This window comes from Lissotriton helveticus, chromosome 2_2 (genome assembly GCF_964261635.1).
Source record: "Lissotriton helveticus chromosome 2_2, aLisHel1.1, whole genome shotgun sequence".
Lineage (NCBI taxonomy): Eukaryota > Metazoa > Chordata > Amphibia > Caudata > Salamandridae > Lissotriton > Lissotriton helveticus.
Genome location: NC_136060.1, coordinates 344,004,624 through 344,029,547, shown reverse-complemented (window position 1 = coordinate 344,029,547; position 24,924 = coordinate 344,004,624). Strand labels below are relative to the sequence as shown.

Below are 24,924 nucleotides of genomic sequence, written 5' to 3'. Positions count from 1 at the left end.
GCAGGCCTTCAGTGCTCAAGCGCCTATAGAGACTTGTAATCGCCTTAAACGTCCCAGCAGCCATCATCACGTATTGACACATCATAGAAGTTTGGGGCTCTGAGAGCCCTTCCTTCCAGTGGTGCTGTATAGCTGCGATCAGGGCTGCATGCAGCAAATAGTCCCCTCGCGGCAAAATCATACCTGTGAGAAGTTAGCCTGGCATATGATGTCCACTAGTTCTAGTGGGCACCTTGCACCAGTCTAATCAACCCTTATTGATGGTGGTTGTAAAGTCAACCTTATAGAAAGCTATCCTAGTGGTAGCATGGACCAGCAGTCAATAGTCTAAGACTTCAGAGAGCATGTGAAGCCAGTTGTTTTACCAATTATAATCCCTTGAATACCAAATGAAAGGACACCACACAAGGTACATATCAAATATATATGTATTTATTCTAAACACAACCCCTCTGCACTCTATAGGAGGTCAACATGTCTTCCCGGTTCCTTGCCCGTTGGCTAGTGAGCCCCCTGAAGACGCCATCTTGAATCTAACTTGCGATCCTGGTTGCTCCAGGCTTGCAAATAATCGTTAACAAAAGAGGGATGGAGAGGGAATAGTGGATTCTGTCTCCCCTAGCAACTATCATAAACAAAATGGAATCCACTGGGTGGACTGTTCGATAAGGGAGGGGTTTCCACAGCTGCGCGCTGTTTACAAATAACGCCATCTTGAATCTAACTTGCGATCCTGGTTGCTCCAGGCTTGCTCCAGCTTCCCTAAAAAGGAGAAGTGCCACAGATCTTGCTGGTCTGCAACAGAGCCAATCTCAACATCCTGCGTGGGTTGCAGTTGCCAAGGCTTGTTGGGTCCAATCCGGATACTGACACCGCAGTCAACTAGATCCTTTGTGGGACAGCTCAAATCCAGCGCCTGGTCATCGTCGATGCCTCCTGAACCTCGTGGCTGAAGAGACAAACTCATCTTCTTCATCTTCAAGCACATGACATCGCCTGGTTCCTTCCTGGTCACTGGCTATTGACCCAGACTCTGTCCCCTCTGTTATCAGGTTCTACACATCTCCGATCCAACCTTGGATCCACCCGCACACTTGTCCTCTGGTCGCCTGCAGCACTTCTTTGCAGATTACTATAGAAAACAACGACGAAACCCGACACCAAAAGGCACCTATGCACCCGGCTTCCCTGGGTGAGGTAACACGAGTACTCTGGTGCTCCCGTGGGCTTGACTCTCGAAGTGTCCTAGTCTAAGGGGGTTTTGTCGTAGTCCATCCGGAAGTACCCGTAAACAGTACCTTTGTAACTTCTTCGTTTCCTATGATAAGTCAATGGTAACTCGTGCCTATGTTTAGACACTGCACGAGTCTCCTGTGGGCCTGCTACTACCTAACCTTTGATTGTTTAGTGTAGCCCCAGCGATTCCCTAGGCCCTAGGCCTACTCTCTATTTCCAACGTGGTTGTTATACCACTTTCTTAGTATATGGTTTGTGAGGCCCCTAGGGCATTACTGTATATGTGCAACTTATCGTATGCTAATTGAGTAACTTGTGATGTACTTTTACCTCTGACCTCATAAAGAGTGCAGAGGGGTTGTGTTTAGAATAAATACATATATATTTGATATGTACCTTGTGTGGTGTCCTTTCATTTGGTATTCAAGGGATTATAATTGGTAAAACAACTGGCTTCACATGCTCTCTGAAGTCTTAGACTATTGACTGCTGGTCCATGCTACCAATAGGATAGCTTTCTATAAGGTTGACTTTACAACCACCATCAATAAGGGTTGATTAGACTGGTGCAATGTGCCCACTAGAACTAGTGGACCTCATATGCCAGGCTAACTTCTCACAGGTATGATTTGCCACGAGGGGACTATTTGCTGCATGCAGCCCTGATCGCAGCTATACAGCACCACTGAAAGGAAGGGCTCTCATAGCCTCAAACTTCTATGACGGGTCAATACGTGGTGATGGCTGCTGGGACGTTTAAGGCGATTACAAGTCTCTATAGGCGCTTGAGCACGGAAGGCCTGAGCCCGTTAACGGAGTTACGAGGAAAATGGGAGGAGTATTTTGGGAAGGAAATACCGGAAGCGACGTGGGCTTAATTGATACGAAGGGCATGGAAGAACACACAGAATGCTAGGTTTCAATTAATACATTTCTTTATATTGCATAGGACTTATTTACCCCAGCCAGAATCAACCGATATTTCCGGATGGATACCGCCCAGTGCCCGCGTTGCGGCCTAGAGGGGGCCGAGTTACCTCATATGCTGTGGACTTGTGGACAATTGGGAACATATTGGAAGGAAGTAGTTGAACTGCTTTGTGGCATTACAGAGCGCCGTATAGACACTGACATAGGTACCTGTATATTGCATTGGTTCCCAAACACCCCTAAGACAAAGATAACAAGCAAGTTTCTGGACCTCGGCTTACTGCTGGCTAAGAGAGAGATCACAGCCCAATGAAAGTCACAACGGGGGCCTACGATAAGGAGGTGGAAATCGGAGTTCCCAAATGGGCCAAAAGTGAGAGTACAGTTAGATTGCAGCAGGCTATAGGTACTAATATTGAGAAGGCGCTGGAAGCAGCCAGAGCATGGGAAGCATTAGTGAAAGCACCTCAGATACCGGACACTGATTTGGAGGTGGGCCCTACTGAGGAGACTCCAGAGGGTACCCCTTGATCGGGCCTGGAGTAGGGAACGTGGTAGGGGCCTGGTCCGGTGGTGAGTAAATGTGCTAACACACTGTAATGGGTAGGTATGGTCCCCAAAATATCCCGAAACGAGGTTTGCCGTACCTGATGTACATATTGGAATCTGAGATTGGAAGATTGGGCACACCGGAAGCATTGCTGAAAAGTAGACATAACAATATAGACAATGTGCTCCTATTGAAATAGGAATATGTGTGATTGGATGATTATTGAGAATTTCCTTATATAGTAACAGCTTTTGAAGGAGACATGGCTTAGCCTGCGACCCTATGGAAGCGCAGACATTGTTGATATGATGTAAGGTATAATGTTATTCATTGCTGTATGATTGCTATGTGTGGCTTTATAAAACAATAAACACAGATTTAAAAAAAGAAATGGCTGGACAACTATTTGAAATTGGGCAGCCTATACATTCTGAATACACTGTGATCAATTCTAACTTTATTAAGCACACCTTCTAAATAAGTTTTTGCTGGCTTGAAAATATTTTGTATGAATTGCTTTTATTAATTATGTTTCTATTATTGGATCAGGTAAGTCAGGGAAAGCTTATGCCTTTGACCATTTTTACATACAGTTGTTCTTCGTAAAATATTTCAAAGATGCCCACATTTTGGTTTATTTTATTTTAAACCTGAATTGAGATAGGCCGGCTTGGATGACATGTTATTTCAGTTTGATAGAAATTCCATATTATTTATTTTCACATTTTTTGATTGGTGGTATTGGGGTGTATGCCTTTGACTTACAGTTATTATTACATCATTAATTTAGTTTTTGTTGTCTTTTATTTTTTTGGTTACATTTTGTAGTGACTCCATAATTTTTTTGCAGTGCATAATGTTCAACTGTAAAGCTACTGCAGTGTGTGGTGTCAATCTTAGTAAGAATTTAGAAAAGTCCTACAATTGGCTGGTGTTATTCGATAAGAGAAATATTACTCTACAAGATTAAAGCTAGGTACACTACTCTTGATGCAGATGATTCTGACAAAAGAAAAAAAAATTAGAGCAAATAACATGTTTTCTAATCAAAAGTATAAATATATATACTTTATTTCAATATCGAAAAGTTGGGGAGCAGAGACAATGAAAAAATCGTATTAATTTACATATTAAATCTGCATATTCAAGCCAAGAAATAGCCTTTCAAATCAAACTCACAACCCACAAATCCATTGCAGTAATTTTGTCTTTCGAAAGGATTCTGTGGCTCCAGACTCTTCTTGTGAACCCATTAGTGTCCTAACCTCCAGTTAATTTATCTTCATTTATCTCCAGTTGTTCTTATAAACTAAGGGGTTCACAAGATACAGTACCTCAGTGAGGAACATGAATTATGAGTCTCTGGCTCTAGGACCTACTAAATCTCAAACTAATTTGTTTCGTAGATGACATCATCGGGTCTCTGTATGATAAAATGAAAATGATCAAGCAAAAGCTTAATGGACAGAGTAGGAACAAATGTACTTATTTGGAAACCTTCCTTCCCTTCCAAAAAGGGCATACCTCAAAGTTTGTCACAATTTATTCATGAGGCACATTTTTGGGCCTTATTCTAGATGTTATCTCAATGAGATCTGAATTAATTTGAAGTAATTATTTTGACCTTGTTTATTAGATATTTCAATGTTGAATTGTGTCAGGTATAAGCTAAGCGAGGACTTGGCAATAAGCAAGCAAGACATTCCTATATACTCATAGATATTACAGCAAAACTCCTAATTTTCCTGATACAACTGGTATGACAAAGCTTATGGAAAAGCAAAATGCAGTTTTTATGCTGGGGGTGTCTACACTGTGGGATAATCATGACACCCAAAAAATAGCCAGACTGGTTTTCATCAGTTAAAGGATGCAGATAAATAATAACAGATTACATTCCCTATGCATATTGACTTCTTAATGACTCTTATTATAATTTCAATACCAAATATTCTGACTTAGCTAGGGTGGTCCGGAAAGATAAAATATTTCTTCCAAAATATATGAATAAAAGTATGCATTTTTTAAGTCAATACATGGAACTTGTCAGAAGTGTTATTTTTACCCAAATGGTCATTTAAAGCATTGTAGATAGTGGCCCAAACAATCGCCGGCACCATGTTGAAAAATAGCTGCTGACATATGTTTTTCATTAATAGCTCCGGAATGGATCAACAGAATTGACTTTTTTTTTAAATTGTTTAGCAGTCACTTCGCTATGAAAAACTAACAACATTTCCAATATGAGCCAAAATTCGATCTCAATATCATGCTAAAGTACTGATATAAGGAACTTACTGCCTTATAAGGGTCCAATTCTTTGATTTGTGGCTTAATTACTGCATTGCAGGTCGGGACGCTCACACAACAAAAATAGTGGTATGACTGAGAGAATAGATTATTAATTTGTTGCGCTTTTGTAACAAAACTTCCAATAAGTAAGTCATAACAATGGTTCTGTTTTGTTATAGTTTTAACAAGTATTTAAAATGTCAAATTCAAGAACAGAGAAATGAGTCAGACCTTTACCTGGCTGTATAGGATGAATCTATAAAGAGACATTTTAGGTTAGTGGAATGTAATAGTGTATCCGACCCACAAGGTAGGCCATCTATGGACTGGGAGACATGTATTTTTGAATCAAAAACGAATAAGTACCATGTCCTGCTGATTATGCTACTAGGGGGTACAAAAGGGGGTGGTGATGGACGGAGCATCTGAATCAATCAAACACTCACACCCAGTCAAAGGATCTGGGTTGAATCCATCACCGTTCTTTAGCCCACTCTGCCACCCCAGTTCAGACATGGCTATATGCAAATCAGTCTGACCCTGTGCCTCATGGGAACAGTCCAGCCAGAACTGCCAAGCCATGTCTTCCCTGGACCGGAAACAAGCTTCCGAGGACCGGTTTCTGGCATTCCAGCCGTCTTCAGCCCGGCTTGCTTGAATCCAGTGGCAAAGGGAGCAAGGGACTCACGTCTGAGCATACCCTGCCACACATATGGCGGCCAAAAGCGGTACAAAAGGAGGTGGTGATGGACGGAGCATCTGAATCAATCAAACACTCACACCCAGTCAAAATATCTGGGTTGAATCCATCACCGTTCTTTAGCCCACTCTGCCACCCCAGTTCAGACATGGCTATATGCAAATCAGTCTGACCCTGTGCCTCATGGGAATAGTCCAGCCCGAACTGCCAAGCCATGTCTTCCCTGGACCGGAAACAAGCTTCTGAGGACTGGTTTCTGGCATTCCAGCCGTCTTCAGCCCGGCTTGCTTGAATCCAGTGGCAAAGTGAGCAAGGGACTCAGTCAAAAGATCTGGGTTGAATCCATCACCGTTCTTTAGCCTACATTCTGTCCATCAACTGTGTTTTTTTCAATTTTCACCCCGAGTGGGCTGGGTATGCTCAGACGTGAGTCCCAGGCTCTCCACACCACTGGAGTCAAGCTATCCAGGCTGATGAAGGCTGATAGCCAGAAACAGGTCCTTGGATGCTTGATTCCGGTCTGGGAAAGACATGGCTTGGTAGTTCGGACTGGACTGTTCCCATGAGGCACAGGGTCAGAGCTGATTTGCATATAGCCAGTGTCTAACCCAGGGTGGTGTGGAGTGCAAAAAAACGATGGATTTAGGCCCAGATCCTTGTACTGGGGTGAATGTATGACATTGTTCTACATTCTGTCCATCAACTGTGTTTTTTGCGATTATGCTACTAGGGGCATGGCTGTAAGATATGAAACTATAGAGACACATTTTCAGACTCTCGAGTCTTTAAATTGCCTTCCTGAAGAAAATTAAGGCATGGGGACTCTACATATATTGAATGTTGGTAGTGGAAATAAAGCCACCCTCCTCCAGTTTAAAGCAAAATTCTACAGAAAGTACGATGTGCGCTACATCAAATAAAACTGGACTGTGTACTGGTTGGAAGCAAAAAAACTCAACACAAGCATCCTTTGGAGTCTAATAATTCACAGATTTCAGAAAGTGATTTTGATGCCCCTTCCACAAATCGATTTACTAGGGGAAAACAACGTTTGCAGTCATAACAAGTTAGAACTGAAATACTTTTTCTGTGATAATATATACACTGAATTTCATAAATAAATATTATCTGTTGCATCACCTTTTAAAGTGGATACCTTTATAAGGCACGCAATTTGGCTCACACTTTTCCTTTGTAGATTTAGTAAGCAAGAAGCCAGAAATGAAAAGGATGAACCCAGTGTTTAAAATTCAGGAGCATTTTTGTAGAGCTACAGCCTTCAATCAATCCAGTCTGGAATATGAAGAAAATACACCCGTTTTTAAACTTTGTGAACTTAATCAACTCGACTGTAGGAGAATTGAGCAGCTAGGAGGAAACTGATTCAGTGTTCATTCCACAGGGGTAAAACAACAAATTCTAGCTAATTTGCATTAACTTGAAACATATACAGAAGGTAGGGATGCGTTAATAGTTGTAAACAATTAAGCTGGACTCTCTCTGAGGCAAAACTGTGCTTTTGATGGTGATTCAAGCAGTAATATTACAACAAGCAGCAGAGAAGGAACGCTGAGGTATTCTAAAACAAATCACCTTCTTCTGGATCGTTTAAAGAAGAATAGGTAGAACAATTCATCCCTTCTACACTTCTGACTCTAACATCTATAATATTGTTTGAGTAAGGAACACTGCACAAGATAACTTATGGATCACAACCTAGTTCTACTAAAGCACATCTAACCTCTTCCAATATCTTTAGCACAAGAGACATAATTTCCATTATTTTCTTCTCAAAAACAATATATAAGGATCTTAAAGACTTTTCCCCCATACAGCCAATAATAGGATGACTGGAAAGTTCCAAGACTTGGCCCATGTGTTAGCTAAAAGAGATTTGCCAGAAACTGGAAGGCACCAGGGGCCCAGGATTGTTTTTTGGACAAACGAACTTGAGAAATGGCAGGTGCGGAAGGCAGGTTATTGCTCAGGGAAGCCAGCAGGGGAATAGGTACAATAGACAGGGAGGGCCAGAGCTTGGGAAGAAGTGGTGAGCGAGCTGATAGCCAACAGGCAAGACACTGATAGTAGGCCAAGCACTCCACAGCCAGCTGCACTAGAACAAGGGGGACTTTGATCAACACTGTGACACACACTGAAGCTGGAAGCCCGACCTACAAAAACCCAATAGCATGCAGAGATTGCAAATACCTACTCAACCGCAACTCAAAGGGGGAGGAGGGATGTTTTGTTACATGGTAATGTTACGTTCAGTATGCCAGAGGAAGAAGATTGTATGTACCAATTATGACGGAAATGGTGAACAGTGTGTAAATGTATTTTGTTTGTGCCTTGAAAACCAATACAATCTGGTTGGAAAAAAATAAGGATCTTAAAGACTTCTTATTTTATTTTGCCACATCAGTGTCATAAACCGTTTCTTAAGCTACTGAGCTTAAATAGGCAACTCCACCTTTTGCTTCTTTCTTCCGCCACACTACACTTTCTGTCTTCTACTTAATTTTGCATGTTTTTTCATCCCTACTTTTGCCCATTGTCATAGTTCTCACAACTTTTTCCTACCTCTTCAATTTCTACCTTTTCTGCCTTTTGCTCCTTTAGTCAAGGTCAACGTCCAATAATATAAAATGATTCCAGGCCCCCAAAAATGAGTGCTGGTGCCAACTGCCTGCACAAATTGCATCTGCACAAATTAAACACTGAGTCCAAGGCTATGGGATGACAGTTGGGTGACTGCCTGGCTAGCACTTGCTCCTGTGAATAAAGGAAGTGAACCCACTGTCATACTTGCTCTGAGTTGTGTTAATTATTCCCCAAATCTCTTTGCCTGTGTTGTCTAACTGTCCTGCTGACTATTCTATCGAGGTCGTCTCTACTGCTGGAGCCAGATTAAGTTACTGAAGTGCTGACGGACTTTCAACTATGTCTTTTTATGCACCTTATTTATGTACTCATTACTATGTGCCAATGTGTTCAAAACTGCATTTAATGCACAATGAATTATTATCATTCATTGTTCATAAAAAAGTGGCTAGAAATGCATCACATTTTGATAAAGATGCATATAGGAACAACATACACCTCTGTGCATAATTACTTTTATGTTCTATTCTGTTCTCATCACTTTTTATTGGTCGGAGGTTCTGGTGAAACACCATTTGACACAGATTTATTGAAAAAAATCTCAATGTTCCTGACTCACTGTGCGGTAAGAGGAGTCATTGCCTATTAATTATCACAATAGTAGAATAATTCTAATACTTTAAAAAATACTGCAAAATATGCTGTGTTTCAAAACTCCCACCATATTGTGATATGTTTAATAGATATTGTGATGGGTACCTGTCAAATCCAAGACCTCTTTCTGTTTCTTAGGCCATGCACCGAAAAACATCTATCCCTGCTTATGGCCCGGCATAACAATGTACAGCTTGGGATTTTTTCAAAACCCTTGAGATGAGGGTGTCAGTAGTTGGCACAGGCAGTCAGTGGTCAAGGTGTAGGTGAGAGTAAAAGCTTAGCAATGGAGCACTACTGACATGTGAGGAGGGGACAACAAGTGCTGCGCTGGCTGGATAAATGCTCTAATCCTGCATCAGACATGGAGCTTAATAAGACTGATAATTTTGAGGCAACATGAGAGTCATTAAAATGTCCACAACAGAGACTGGATCGTACATGTGCTCCCAGGTTTTACTTTAAAAATAACATTATTACCTTTGATTCTTGGCTTTTGCATCCTCTTGCAATAGAAACATACTGGTATTCCCAGGAGAAATATTAAAAGAATAGCCAATTTATTGTAATGCTTTTGTTCGTCATTTTCTGCAATTAAATTTCAAAGATACAATGAGAATTTCAATATTAGACTTTAAAAATAAGACAAACACATTGGAAGTTCTTTCATTCAAATGTTCAATTGAGTAATTTACAAAAAAGGACAAAAAAACCAAAATTCACATTAGCAAAGTATAAAGAAATATATATATTAATATATATATGTGTGTGTATATACATTTATATATATATATATATGAATATATTTATATATATATTTAATGAAAAAAATCAGGTTTCATGGACGTTATAGTTAGAAATTAGCATTTAAAAACCTTTGAAATTCACTGAAAAAAACCATTGGTTTCAGGGACGTTATAGTTAAAAATTAGTATTTAAAAAACCTTAGAAATTTACTGAAAAAAACACAGGTTTCAGGGACGTAATAGTTAGTCGGACATTTCACTCGTACAAAACCAGAGAAATTCGGCCGGTATAGTTAGTTGAGCTAACTATAACTCGCGCCCCCGCAATGCAGTGCTGATGACGTCACATATTACATCATTCATGACATGGTCAGTGATATCCCTGATGACATCCCTGAAATCTGTGGTTTTTTTTAGTGAATTTCAAAGGTTTTTTAAATTGTAATTTCTAACTGTGCCTACAGAGGTAGGCCATGTGCAGAAAGAGGAAGAAAGAAAGAAGCAAGAGAAATGTAGAAAGAGAACAGAAGTCCAGAAAGATGAAGAAATGTGCAGAAAGAAGCAAGAGATGTGCACAAGAAATAACAGAGGAGCAGAAAGAGGTCTTGTTGCAAAGTCATCCTGTGCCCCCAACTTTTTGCTGACGGTTACTGGTGGTAACTGAGTCTGACTAACCAGGCCTAGAGCCACTGCTATGCTGAAAGACACTTAGAATACAGTTAAAACACCTACAAACACTAGGGTACACTATGGTTTGGGGTACCCCTTTGATTGGCATGACCTTACCTGTATGACCCTAGTGCATAATAGGGCAGGGGAATTAAAACATCCTCTAACTAAGTGGTGAAGAAGGAGGTAAGAGAAGTGTAGAAAGAAGCAACAGAGGTGCTGAAAAAGGCAAGAGAGGTGCAGAAAAAAGCAAGTGAAGTGCAGAAAGAGGCAAGTGAGGTGCAGAAAGAAGCAAGTGGAGAAAGAACAAACAGAGATGTAAAAAGAGGCAAAAGGGGTGCAGAAAGGGGTAGGAGAGGTGCACAAAGAGGGAAGCGAGGTACAGAAGGAGGCAGGAGGGGTGCAGAAAGAAGGAATAGAAGTGCCGAAAGAGGCAAGAGAATTGATGAATGAAGCAACAGAGGTGTAGAAAGAAGCAAGATAAGTGCAGAAAGAGGCAAGCAAGAGCAGTGCAGAAAGAACGAAGGAGGTGCATAAAGAGGGAAGAGGGATGGAGAGAGAGGCAAGAGGGGTGCTGAAAAAGGTAGGAGGGGTGCACAAAGATGCAAGAGAGGTACAGAAAGAGGCAGGAGGGGTGCAGAAAGAAGGAAGAGAAATACAGAAAGAAGTAACAGGTGCTGAAAGAGGCGCAAAGGGTGCAGAAAGAGCAATAGAAGTATAGAAAGAGGCAACAGAGGTACAGAAAGAGGCAAGAGGGGTGCACAAACAGGCAGGAAAGGTGCAGAAAGAGGAAACGGGGTGCAGATAGAGGCAAGAGAGGTGCAGAAAGAACAAAGAGGGGTGCAGAAACAGGCAATAAATCTGCAGGAAAAAGCAACAGAGGTGCTGAAACAGGCAAGTGAGGTGCACAAAGGGGCAAGAGATCTGCAAAAAAGCAACAGACATGCTGAAAGAGGCAAATGAGGTGCAGAAAAAAGCAAGAGAAATGCTAAAAGAGGCAATGGAAGTACAGAAAGAATCAGCAGAGGAGCATCAAGAGGCAAAGTGGTGCAGAAAGAGGCAAGACAAGTGCAGAAAGAGGCAAAAGAGATGCAGAAACAGGCATGAAAGGTACAGAAAGAGAGAAAGGGATGCAGAAAGAAGCAATAGAGGTGCAGAAAGAAAAGAGGGGTACAAAAAGAGGTAAGAGATCTGAAGAAAAAAGCAACAGAGGTGCTGAACGAGGCAAGTGAGGTGCAGAAAGTAGCAAGGGAGATGCAGAAAGAAGTAACAGAGGTGCTAAAAGAGTCCAGAGAGGTGCAGGAAAAAGCAAGAGAGGTGCTCAAAGAGGCAAGTCAGCTGCATAAAGAAGCAAGAGGGATGCAGAAAGAGGCAATAGAAGTGCAGAAAGAAGCATCAGAGGTGCACAAAGAGGCAGGAGAGGTGCAGAAAGAGGAGACAGAAGTGCAGAAAGAAGCAACAGAGGTGCTCAAAGAGGCAAGAGGCACGCTGAAAGAGGCAAGAGCAGTGCAGAAAGAACCAATAGAAGTGCAGAAAGAAGCAACAGAGGTGCAAATGGAGGCACGAGGAGTACAGAAAGAAGGAAGAGAAGTGCAGAAAGAAGCAACAGAGGTGCTGAAAGAGGCACAAAGGGTGCAAAAAGAGTCAAGAGAAGTGCAGAAAGAAGCAACAGAGGTACAAAACAAGGCAAGAGTGGTGCAGAGAGAGGGAAGAGAGGTGTAGAAAGAGGCTACAGAATTGCACAAAGAGGGAAGAGATGTGCAGAAAAAGGCAAGAAAAGTGCAGAAAGAGGCAAAAGAGTTACATAAAGAGACAACAGGCGTGCAGAAAGAAGCAAGACAGGTGCAGAAAGAAGCATGGAAAGTGCAAAATTGGGGAACAGGGGTGCAGAAAGAGGCAAGAGAAGTGTAGAAAGAGGCAACAGAAGTCCAGAAAGACAAATAAATGTGCAGAAAGAAGCAAGAGATGTGCACAAAGAACCAACAGAGGAGCAGAAGGAAGCCTTGTTGCAAAGTCGTCCTGTGCCCCCAACTTTTTGCTGAGCGTCCGTGACGGCTCATAATTGCATAAGGTCTTGAGTGTTCTTAACACCTCATGTGCTTGTCTGTTCCAGTACAATTTCTAGCTTGAAGTATGGACTTTCACAACCAATGTAACTAATCGCTGTGGTTTCAGTTGAATTGCCTGATTTGACACTTTTTTGAGCGCCCTTGACAGCACGTTGTTGCGCATGGTTTTGCCTGGCACCAGTTGCACACCAGTACCCCTTGAGTATGGTGTACCGTCCACCGTTGGCCTGTCAACCAGTGTCCTCACGCCATTACTTTCACAGGCCCATTTTGGGCACAGCATGTTTTAGGTCTTAAAACCTTTTCTCTCACTTACACAGCAGTTTGAAAAGTACTCGCGTTATCACAACTTGTTGTTTTTAGATTTCACCATCAGGTTTCAAATTCTATCCTCTCCCTCTCCCAACCCTTTTCCCTCTTCCACAGGCAATGTCTGTTATCGTATCAGGCATGTACCCTTAATGTCCTGAAGATGATCCTAATATCTTGTTGAAAGGATCGAAATATTGTTGACTCTTTTTTGACAGTTCTGTGCATTATTCCATTGTGCAAAGCTAGTGCATTTACTGTCTCGTAAAAGCTTGACAATACCTGCAATGTAACAAGCTTCACTTAACTTGCCTGAAATGCCTATGTGTTTGTTTTGTACCTGTCGTGTCCTAGAGAGGATACAGGATTGTGTCCTACTACATTAATGTTTGCAACTACGGTTGCCCCAACTTTTCTCATTATTAAATTACTGTCTGGCTGGACATATGTAATATAGCTCTGATTTCAGTCTACATTTATTGTACCTGAGATTATATTTGTTTACGGACCACTGTTTCTGTATATGAATTACCATCCAAGGTCCTTACTCACCTTGTGGGTTCCCTTGTTCTTTTTGACCATAAATCTCCCTCCATGCACAGTGAAAAGTGAGAGCTCTTGTCTAATCATTGTTTTTTTGCTATAGGAGCTAATGTGACACTGGTTGCTAGTCTGGTAGGGGATTTTGGATACTAAGGTGAGTTTTGGGACACCCTAATTCACTGAGGTCCTAAGTCTCTGTGCACAGTTCTGTGTTTGTGCAGAATCCCTGTTACATGGCACCGCCAATGAGTGTGGTCTTATTGTGAGACACTTAAATAGTGCTTATATCTGTCTACACCCCCCTCACTATTGTTTCCGGTTGACGGTAGTGACGGATTAAAGACCTACCTATATTAACATAGGTTGTTACAAGCTTGTTCATTTTCAAAGGTTACCTTTTTGAATTACAACCCAGTTGTGCATTCTAGTATTGTCTAGTGCTTCTTTATTGCTGTTTCGTTATGGCTGCGGTTGATATCCCAGCTCACAGTCGTGTAGCTGTGTGTAATCACTTGCAGGAATACCTCGTTTCTCTTGAGGGACAGGCGGTGATTTTTGTAGTCTCTGCTGACGTAGCATACCCGTTTGAGTTGTATTACTCCTGGGTCACATTTCCCGCAGTGGATGCTGTTTCTGGTGTTTATCACTCGTCTACACCCGCTGATGTTCCTGCAGTGTATGCTCCATATCGGACAGTAGAAATTCCGATTTCAGTTTGGCACCATGCCGTTTGGTTTAATGGCGCCCTCCCACACGTTATTACAGTGGTCAGACAAGGACCGTTGTCCATACCAGGCGCTACTTGGCCTGTGTTGGCTGCTTACACTCCGCATCCCCAGGCGGGTGCTTTGACAGGCCAACAGCTCCGACCCCTGTATGCCTCTTTGGTAGCAGTTATTAGGGGGTCTGGTTCACTACATTTCTCGCAACTTCCCGGGTGGGGCCCCGGCTGGTGCAGCTCATCCAGTTGGCGGTGGTGGACTCAAACTTAGTCCCGTCATGGTTAATGCGGTCATGGGCAAGCGTCCCCAAGATAAGGAAGGAATGCCTATTTGGTTTGCCGAGAAATTTGACCAACTGGAAGCAGTGTTCCCAAATACGAGTCCTGTTGAGAAGCACAGGATTCTCACAGTGAGTTTGCAGAAAAACTTAGTGCGAAAGACTTAGTGCCCGACGTGACTGAGTGTACAACTTGGGGGGTGATTTTTGTAGCAGTCTACACTCGGTGCCTTGGCACCCCGTCAATGACTGTTTTGCCCATTGTGATCAAGCGTGTTCAATATGAGCACGGATCAGAGGCTGCAGTGGAGTTGGGAATGCGCCTCGTGGGAGCGTTTGATATGGTACGTGATCTCGTCCCTGCTAATGTCAAGGGAGATGCTGTAAGTTTCCAAGTCTCTAATGCTCCGCGCGAGGTGCCCGACGCAGACAAACCCTGTCAGTTGCCGAAAATTATTACGGAGGCTTATAAGATCATGGGCCGTAATAGTTATGTGTTAAGCCTTTTGCGAAGAAAGAAAAGCAGCAAGCTCAGCAAGGGTCATCTGATAAGGGTGGCGCCCAAAAATTAAGAAACAAAATTGGAGTAAGAACTAAAAACAGGGGAGGAAGCAGCAGAAACAGGGTTCCCGTCTCGCTTCACCTACGCCTGCCCCTGTTGAGTGTAAATATGATTTGCGGACCGCAGTACTATTAAGTCGCCTGATAGGTTTCAGGCTCCTGAACAAAGTTCTCCTCGCTCTTTGCAGGAAATATCGGTTGCAACCACCGGTGGAGGAGGCGGAGGCAGAGGTCAAGGTGCCCAACAAAGCCGTGAGCAGCCTCGTAAGGCTGACGGAAAAGGCAAGCAGAACGAGACAAGGCGTCAGAGAACCCAGTTTCAGAAGAAGAAAGTTGCTGCTGTAACAGCGAGATATGCCACAGATAGTGAGAACGCAGCTTCGGAATCTGACATGGGCTCTGACCCTGCTGGACAGCGCGGCGGAGATTACCATCATTCGAGAGGCGCTGCGTCCACTACTGAAGGTGACAGCAACTGACACCTTTGTTGTTGTTGAGATAGCAGACACCAGAGTGGCTCCCACTGACAGGCTTTATGAAATAGTCCTTGTGATTGAAGGTGACATAGAACGTACCATAAAAGGGGTCTTTTGGGAAAATCTAACGACTACTTATGACATTTTTGCCGCTCCGCAAGGGGAGTAGGTGATCCTCCCCTCTTTCACGTACACTGTGCTGAAGGAGCAGGCACTGCAGTTTGCAGAAGATTGGGCTAAGGCGCTTGCGCCGGCGTTGTACTGAACTCATTGTGGATGGGACAAATTATCTCGTTGACATGAGATCCCTTTGCGGTCAATGCCACAGCCACAACCCCAATACCCCATACGGCGTGAGGCGAAAGCCTCTGTAGCCGAAATCCTTGAACAATTGGAATATCAAGGTGTAATTGAAACGTCTGTGTCTCCGATGAATAACCCACTTTTTACTGTGACCAAGCCCGATGGCTCGTACCGTTTGGTATTGGATTACTGCCACTTAAACTCACATTGTCCTACGTGTGCGGTGCAGAATACTCACAGATCTGCTCTAGTGGATAGTCTTGTGCGTAAAAGGTTAAAAACCACACTTGACTTTTCCAATGGCTTCTTTGCCTATAACTTGTACCCTTTTAGTAGTGAGTGGACGAGTTTTACCTGTGGCGGCAAACAACGTCAGTTTCTTCGCTTGCCCGTGGGCTACAAGATCAGTCCAGGCGTTTTTGCTGCCGTGTTGTCTCTCTGCTTGAGAGACTCGATGCAGATGCATGTTCGTATGTGGATGACATTTATCTCACAGACAACGAATTATGGCCGCATCTGTGCCGTGTTGACCGCATTATTTGCCGTTTTGCGGACTTTGGCTATAAATTCAACTTTGCAAAATCACACATTGCAGAATACACAGTGTTGTTCCTGGGCTACGAGCTCAACAATGAAGGTAGAGGTTTGGCTCCTCACTTCTTGCAGAAATGCGCTCTTTTGCACGCTCCTACAACGCTGAAACAATTACAATCTTATTGGGCTTTGTACATACATTCTGGAATATGCCTAGTTTATCAAGCCTCTTTATGCGTTGATACAACCTACTTTCTCCAAATCGTGCTGGCTGCCAGAACATTCAGCCATCTTGCAATCTTTGCAGGCTGACCTACTTGAATCTAAATTCTTTTCGACTCGTGACAACCACACGAACCTGGTGATAAGAATTGTGCCAGGGGCGGTGGGTTTCACATACCTCTTTTTTAATGAGGGAGACACAGTGCTTATTGCTTACAAGTCACACCTGTACACTTCGGCCGAGTTGTGGTTTTCCACTGTGGAAAAAGTTTTGACAGCAGTGCAAATGGCAATTCTTAAGGAACATGCACTGTCGCAGGGAAAACGCATTGTGGTTGTTACTCCGTATCCTGCCTTGGAGGCAGTGACGAAGACCAGTGTACCAAATTCCAAGGCTATGCACCCTCGGTGGATACAATGGGCCACATCCTTGACATCCCTGGATGTAACGTTCATTTTCAATTCCTCTTTGCAGACTCAGAAGTTTTTGCAGTATCCTGCTCCTCTGACTATGTGCCCACTGGAGGATTTTCGTTGTATCATTTACACTGATGGAAGTGCTCAAGCGGCTACGGGTTCTAGACCACATATTCTGCGGCCTGTGCAATTGTGGTTGGTAGAGTGGTGGATGGTGAATTCAAGTCCGATGTCATGCATACACAGACATTAGGGGAATGTACCGCCCAATTATCAGAACTACGTGATGCTTGCATTGGAGTACGAGGACCCCAGTGTGACTACTCTTATTGTAAGTGATTCCTACTACTGTGTACAGTCTTTCAATGACAATCTACCCTTTTTGACTCCACATGATTATCGTGACTCCAAAGGTCGCACAATAAAACATAAAATGATCTGGGTTCGAGTAGCGGAACTTAAAGAACGTCTCCCCTTTTTGTAATTCATACTCTGGGTCATCAGCAAGTGGGAGTTCACACAGTTTGCAACTGTCTCGCAGACGAAGCTGCAAAGACAGCAGAAGCAACATTTGCAGTGGCAGCGGTTACATGTTCCAAAAGTAAGATTGATGATGACATCTTGGCAGCTATTGCCGCAACTGAGAAGGGAGGTAATTATTATAAGGGCTTCCCTTCAAAGTACTCTTATCACTTAAGTCCTGATAAAGTTCCTTATGTGAGAATTAACGACGTTGGTGACAGACTGATTCCCAACGCGGACCGCAGACAGGCTTTGATTACAGCAGCCCATGCGGGGATGGCTTCGGCGCATGCCGGCGTATCAGCTACTGTATCTCTCCTTCAACAACGATATTGGGGCGGGGTTTGTATAAACAGACGCGTGATTTTGTCCTACAATGTGGCATTTTTAAGCAAAGTAAGCCTTCTTCTGCTGCACGCCCGCCCCAAACTCAGTTGTACATATCTAATAAGCCACTTCCGTGTGTTTATTTGGATCACTGCTGTCCTTTGTCCTCTGATACTGCACATAAGTACATCTTAGTAGCAGTTGACTCGCACGCCCTTTGTGTGGCTGTGGCCTCAAAGGAGCACCGATGCCATAACTGTCATAAGAGATTTGCGTGTCTTTGTGGGAATTTTTGCATGTGGCATCTTCCATTCGGACAAGGGTCCAGATTTCGCCTCTAAGGCCTACAAGGATGCCATGGGTTCATTGGGGGTCCAAGTCAAATTTTCGTCTCCATACAGGCCTGAGGGTAATAGTGTTGTGGAGCGGATGAACGGTGACTTAAAGCAATCTTTGACAGCAAAGGTGTTGGGTGCAGGCAGGGATTGGCTTACCCACTTGCATAGCGTACAACGTGCACTTAATAATCTCCCTCGAAGGTCTCTGGGTGGGCGGACCCCATATGAAATGCTCTTTGGCATTCAGATGTTTGTTCCGAACCTTGACATTCTAGACATGGCGGCGGGAGCCGCATCCTTTTGCAGAATCCTCAAAAGACCAGAGACAGTCTTGCAAAGGAACACTTGCCCTCCACGTCTGAAGCTGCGTTGCAGATTCCGGTAGTCAGTTGGCTACCCCAGGTTGGAGAACTGGTCCGAGAGAAGATCGACAACAAAAAATAATTTGGTCCTTCCTATCGAGCTCCAGTTGCCGTGCTTGATGTGCAGGGTACACGAACGGTCATTTTACCTCCTCTTCCTGGTCAAAACGGGAACAGGTACATTTCAATTGACCATGTCAAACCACACAGGGTGGCCGATACTGTATAGTATGACGTCTGCGGTTTCGTGTCCAGCAATGGTGCGTCACTCTGTTTTGGCCCCGGATCTTGCCATCGGGCCTGATGTTGCCATTGAAATGAGTCCACTTACGAATCCTATTGTGAATCTACCTGCTGGTGATCCTCTTTATGACACAGAATATACTTATCCAACTTACTTGTCTATGCCTGATTTGGAAACCCTTGTGTCTAATCAATCCCGTTTTTCATTTGACACTGGCTCATCCACATCAAAGACCCCTTCAAAAGTTTAACTTTTTGTTTCCTGGTTTGAAAGACATTTTTTGATCCCACCTTGGATTTGCATTTGGCTGGTGCTGATTGCAGTTTTTTTGTTCAGGTCCATAGGATTTGTGGTATATTTTTTTCGGTTTATCAATGGACACTGTGTTGAAGAGCGAATGTCAGTTCGAGTGATTGGTGGAACTTTGGCTCCCCACTCCTCTTCGCACATTATGAGCAGGGACCAGACATTTGTGGATATTACTGCTTGGCCCATTTTGGATGGGATTGTATGGGATGCTGTAGAGTTCCAGATTCATGGTCCCAAAGAGGTTGTTAATGTTCCCAATGTACTCCGTGTTTCTATGGGGGATGTGGTTGAGCAGAATATTCGCTCTGATGATTGGGATGTTAAAGCGGTTGAGGCTTTATTTATTGATTTGAAATATTATGCTGCCTTCGATGCTGAAGATTTATATTTAGAGTATGCCAATTATGGTGATTTGTACTGTTACCAACATTTTGGCAATCACTTTCTGCATAAGACTAGCTCATTCAGAAGCATGGTTAATTTCACACAGTGGGAACATTGTCCCGCTCCAGTGGAAGGCAGCTCTAAAACGTTTTTGAAAACGTTTTCCTATTTTACTGATTTTGATCAATACAACCCTAATGCATTTTATTTTAAATTGACTGGAAAGTCATTTTCTAGGGTTAGACTTACCCACAACAAATTACTTTATTCGAAGTCCTTCGTAGACCAGTTGGCTGTTGGGGGCTATGAAATGTGGAGAGATACTATTGATCTTAAATCTGTTTGGGGGTTTGTGAGGAGGATCCCGCCCTTACCCGGAACTTGCAGGGACGTCCATGGTGTCACGACACCTCCCGAGAACTACTACCCCTGCATGACTCTCATGTATCTTCACAGGGGACTGGCGATCGCTCGCGTGATCCGGAAGTCCAACCCCCATGCCCCGGAAGTGAGAGGCAAGAACCAATAACCTGCGCGCAAGGGCAGGTCAGAGGAAGAAGGAGGAGAGACGCGGATACGGCGAGGACGAGAGAAGACGCGGGACCCGAGAGAGAAGACGCGGGACCCGAGAGAGAAGGCGCGGGACCCGAGAGAGAAGGCGCGGGACCCGAGAGAGAAGGCGCGGGACCCGAGAGAGAAGACGCGGGACCCGAGAGAGAAGACGCGGGACCCGATATCCAGAACAGCGGCCCTGACAACCCTGAAGAGGAAAACTGGTCGGAGGACTGGTGGTGTCCGGAGGAGGCTGGAAGGCGGCCGTAACTCGGAAGAGAGTTACGGCGGGGTCGGTGAGTTAACTGACTCGGGGACACACCAAGGGTAGGGCGGGTGAGAGTACAGTGGGTGGAAAGCACACTGGGTAAAGTGAAACCTGAAAGACTGATTTGTACCACGCTGTTTTGCGAAGTATTCTAGTGTTGGTACATTATTCTATCTATGTTTATTGGCTGTTCACTGTTGGAACATATACACCAATATCCCCTCTTAGGCACTTTAAGATGCACAACCCATCCCACAATTTTTAAGACCACTTGCCATTGGCATGTCCTGACAAACAAGGGTGTGGTGACGGTAACCAAATTTGTTAAACAGAACTCCATTCTGACAATTCCCCTTTGTCTATTTTCCCTTCTCCTATGAGCCTCCGGAACAACCAACCCGGTCCCGACGACCTAGAAGGCAAGAGAACAACAACACAGACCTCTGGTTCCTCTGACTCATCTCGGGAAAACTCAAAAGAAGAAGGAATTCTCAATCCCCAACCACTTCCTCATTCCTCTAATATCAATAAACCTACTTTCAAACCTATATTGCAGCCTCCACGCCTGTTTATCAAGCCCTCGCTCCCACAGGGTTCTAAATGTTGGAAAGTGCAAGGCAGTGAGGCTTTGCATTGCGCTTGTCTCATCCCGTACCATATGTTGTTTCTGAATGACACTATTTTGCAAACAACATGCTTTTGATTGGCTACTTCTAAAAAATTAAATACTCTTTCCTTTCCTGATTTGGGTGCATACCCCCATTGGAATAATTTTACCATTACACCCCTAAGTGAAATACAGGCACTGCTTAGTAATTCCTCTTTTAATGTTTCCAGCATTAATCCTGAAGGCTTGTTGCTATGAAAAAAAGTGCAGATTCCTGCCAGCACCGCTTTATGGGTCTGAACCCTGGCTATACGGCGGTTAGAGTTGATCCCCGTTTACCAACTCACCATTCAGTCACCACCTATTCTGTTGGCAAGTTGTGCCAGAGTTGGCTGAGACATTCATCCTTAGCGTCTGTCAAATCGCATTTGTATAAACTCACTGAATCAGTCAATTTAAATGATTTTGTTAAGGGCCCTGCGGGTGGAAGTTCGAAAAGATGGATATAGGCTGCTTACAATGAAGTTTGGAAACTGTCTCAGATTGAAGCTGCTTCTAGGCTTAGAGCTATTGATCAAGCTAATTTAGAAAAAGTGCTAGCTGTGGTAGACAATAGCATTAACACCCTTTCTTCCTGAATTTACACTTTAGATAATATTGTGTCGTCTGTGGTCGATATTGTACAAGAAGATGTTGCAGTGTTGTATCATGGGCAAAATCAATTGCGTTCGGTCATGCAGTTTGCATGGACTTTGCAAACGCTCAAGAATGGTCGCGTTCCATGGGATTACATGAATATGAGCTTGTTATTTCTGCCTTTTAATTTGACTTTGAAACAGCAATTTATGTCAATGAAAGATGCCACGTTTTCCCTGTTGCATATTGAAAAATTAGAACAGTTGCCTTTTTCTGTAGCAGAAGCAAATTCGGCTGTTTGGCTTATTCATGGGTTAATAACCTTACCTTTCTCTCCTTTTAAATTCGAGAATTGCATGAAACACTATGCTATAGGCAGATTTGAGCCCATGGGTGGAGCATTCCTTCATGAAGTTTGGAACCTCCTGTTCACTTACAGATGTTTAAGGGATGGAAAGGAAGTGTTTTTAAAAGGTGAAGACTGTGTCTACACACCCGATCATTCATTGACATGCAGGAATCTTCAATTGCACGGCTCTTGTAATGTACTTCCACCGAATTTAGCGTGTGTTTTAAAAGGCACCCCAGTCTCAGCAACTACACCAACATTCACACTGCTTGCTAATGGTAGTTATTTGTTGCTAAATAATGAGGAGTGTTGTGGGTTAGCCGCCAGTATTGCTTACATTGTTACCGTTTCCCAGCGTGTTACTTGTTGCAAGAATATGCTGTTCCCTCCTCTGCATGGCAGGCTTAATGCTTCCATCTGGCCCTCGATTCCGACCTTGAAAGCAGAGTTCAACAAGATAAGCAGAATAAGAGCTCTATTGTCCCAAAAGGAAGTTCCCCTTACATCTGCGCGTGAGACATTCGTCCTTCACATTGGAAATACTCGTACAGAAGTAAATGCTTTATTGAACAAGGACCTGCCCTTGTACTTTGGTACTTTGATCCACACAATACTGAATGCCTCGTCGACTACGGGCTTGGCTCATTTTTTTTAAAGTAGTATGCTCTGGCCTTGTTACCTCGTTTCAGACTATATTCAGTGTGATCCCTGCATTTTTTCAATCGATTTTTTCGAGTGTCTTTGGCGGTTTCCCCTTGCTCTTGGCTTTGGGTGCAGGCATTCTACTTTTGTTTTGTTTATTGCAAAATGGATGTGCTGTATATGCCCCTAGACATTCAGTCCCGGCTGCCTCACCTGCGTGACCGGATGCTAGAATACTATGGAGCGTTACCTTTGGCAACTCTAAGTGTAGCATATGGTTTATCCTTCCGGTTCTCTTTCTTCACTTGCGTGCAGCCTGTTTTTCATTGCCTGGATTGTGAATTCTTATGGGCCCTGGATTTGTGTCTCTGCAACACAGTGTCTCCTGATCTGGATTTTGATCTACTATTGATTCCCTTAGTTGCTCATGAAATAGACTGTTCTGGTACTGGGATTATGGCCTGCGCAGCGGAACATGGGGTTCTAGGCAATTGGAACATTTGGACTGCGGCCAATGACTTTCTGGATCGCAGTTTTCTTGAAGTAAGCCCGAGTTGTCCTCTGATGATGCTAGAGGTTCCGGCACTCAAGGAACATGTATGTTCTTTCCCTTTACTTGATTGGATTGAACATATGTTCACGGATGAGAACAACAACTTCTTGTTGGAAGCAGTTGCAACATTTGGTGCTTACACGTTGTTGGACTGAAGTATTGCTTATTTTTTTGCTTCATAGACACGTGCTGGTCTTGTGAATATTTTTATTTTTGTTTTGCTTTTTCCTTACAAGGCGAAGTTGTATTCCCACTGGCTTGAATATATTTTGGATTTTCCTTCCTAAATTTCAAACTCAACAAGCTTTCTGAACTTGGTTCTGTCGTCTTCAAAATTAAACTCTGCATTCTAGCCTGTTTGCCCTAAGTGCTGTGTGTTCACCGAACATGGGGGGGGTGTTGTTTGGTTTGTGGGCCTCTTTTGCGTATATGTTGAGTTAGCATGGCTTAGTCGACGTTTTTCCACTTTGCTGCTTTTGCACACAACACTGCTTAGCTGTTTTTGCTGACTTAGCTTGGATGAAGGTCTATACATGGGAAACGGGTTGTTTTTCGACATTTCTAGACATACATAATATCCCCAGTCTGTACAGTGAGTGCTAAGCCGCCAAGGTTATCATAACGCAAGCCTGTTTATTGGCTTGTCCGTGTAACACATTCTAGACACAACAATTTGGCAGCTGCAAGCCGAGTAGGTGCCTTAATCACAGCACACTTGCCAGAATTGCACACACTTGGAAGATTCCAGGCATGCAGAGAAACTAACCGATCCTGAAGTAATTTACACTTACTGAGCAGACAGGTAAATGGGGTCCCCCTAAGATTACTCCAGATACCTTCTATATTTTTATAATACATAGTTCCTAGATAGGGAGGATGTTTTAAATAGGCGCTTTTATCACCTGTTTGCATTATCATTGTAACATGATTCCTCCTTTTGTATTTTATGGAATTGTAACCATGCTGTCCGTATTATTATTATCCATATGTATGCTGATGTTGATTAAAATACTGCGCTTGAGATCACGTTGTTAAAATAAACATTTTAACCTTACCGTGTCTCTATTTAACTCCTGTTGTGTACTGGTATGAGCATATAACAAAAGAGTGTTCTCACTTCCCACCATTCCTGAGATGGTTCTAGGTCGCATGTTCTAGGTTGTCTAATCATTGGTTTCTTTGCAATAGGAGCTAATGTGACACTGATTGCTAGTCTGGTGGGTTATTTTGGGTACTAAGGTGAGTTTTGGCACACGCTAATTCACTGAGGTCCTAAGTCTCTGTGCACAGTTCTGTGTTTGCGCAGAATCCCTGTTACAAAAATAAGAGGTAGCAGATAAAATGAGTAGCTCCAAATTAAACTATAATAAGAACATATTAACATTTAATACATACTTTGTTAAAATCATCAGCTTGTTTTGTAAGAGAGATTGTTTTTTTAATAAAAGCAGGATGGCAAAAAGGCAAACAGTTTAACTAGTACTTTGAACAGCACAATGGTTTTACATACATTTTTAATTAAATTAAGATTTGTATTCAGTTCTTGTACAACATTGGTGTAGCCACATGAAACCACCCCACTGTAATTTGTATTCTCAGAGAGGCACATAAAATATTCCTTATCTGAAAATTATGATATAAAGAAAACGCATTATATTCATTGGTCCACACTCAGACATAGAATGCATGTTTTAATAACTGTGGTGGCAAATAAACATCCCTTTTTCAGCAAGAAGCGACACTGGTAGTTGTGCAAACATGAACATGTGTTTCCCTGGGGAGCAAATACATTGGTCTATACAGTATTGTCTGCCCAAAGCCCCTTCTTCAAAATAGATGTCTTCGTGAACCTATAAGAAATCTCATTGGGTGAATGCACCTCGTGCAGACAGCTGTACATAACAGTTTCACATCTGACTATTGTTTAATTAGCGAAATTGTTTCTCCTGTTGACTTGACCTCTGTAAACTAGGCTTCATTGACGCCATTAAGATCATGATCTACACTACTGAACTGTCCA

The 24,924-nt window shown here is 43.1% G+C and overlaps 1 protein-coding gene and 1 long non-coding RNA gene across 3 annotated transcripts in view; one reads left to right on the top strand and one right to left on the bottom strand.

Moving 5' to 3' along the window:
- Nucleotides 1–24,924, top strand: part of LOC144821832 (uncharacterized) — a 323,067-nt gene that overhangs the window by 125,179 nt on the left and 172,964 nt on the right. The window lies entirely within an intron of this gene.
- The window catches only part of LOC144821831 (uncharacterized), a 263,693-nt gene that overhangs the window by 66,719 nt on the left and 172,050 nt on the right, over nucleotides 1–24,924 (bottom strand). Inside the window, exon 3 of the mRNA XM_078678996.1 lies at nucleotides 9,444–9,551. Within this exon, the coding sequence (XP_078535122.1) occupies nucleotides 9,444–9,551 (108 nt within the window). The remainder of the gene's footprint in view (nucleotides 1–9,443; nucleotides 9,552–24,924) is intronic.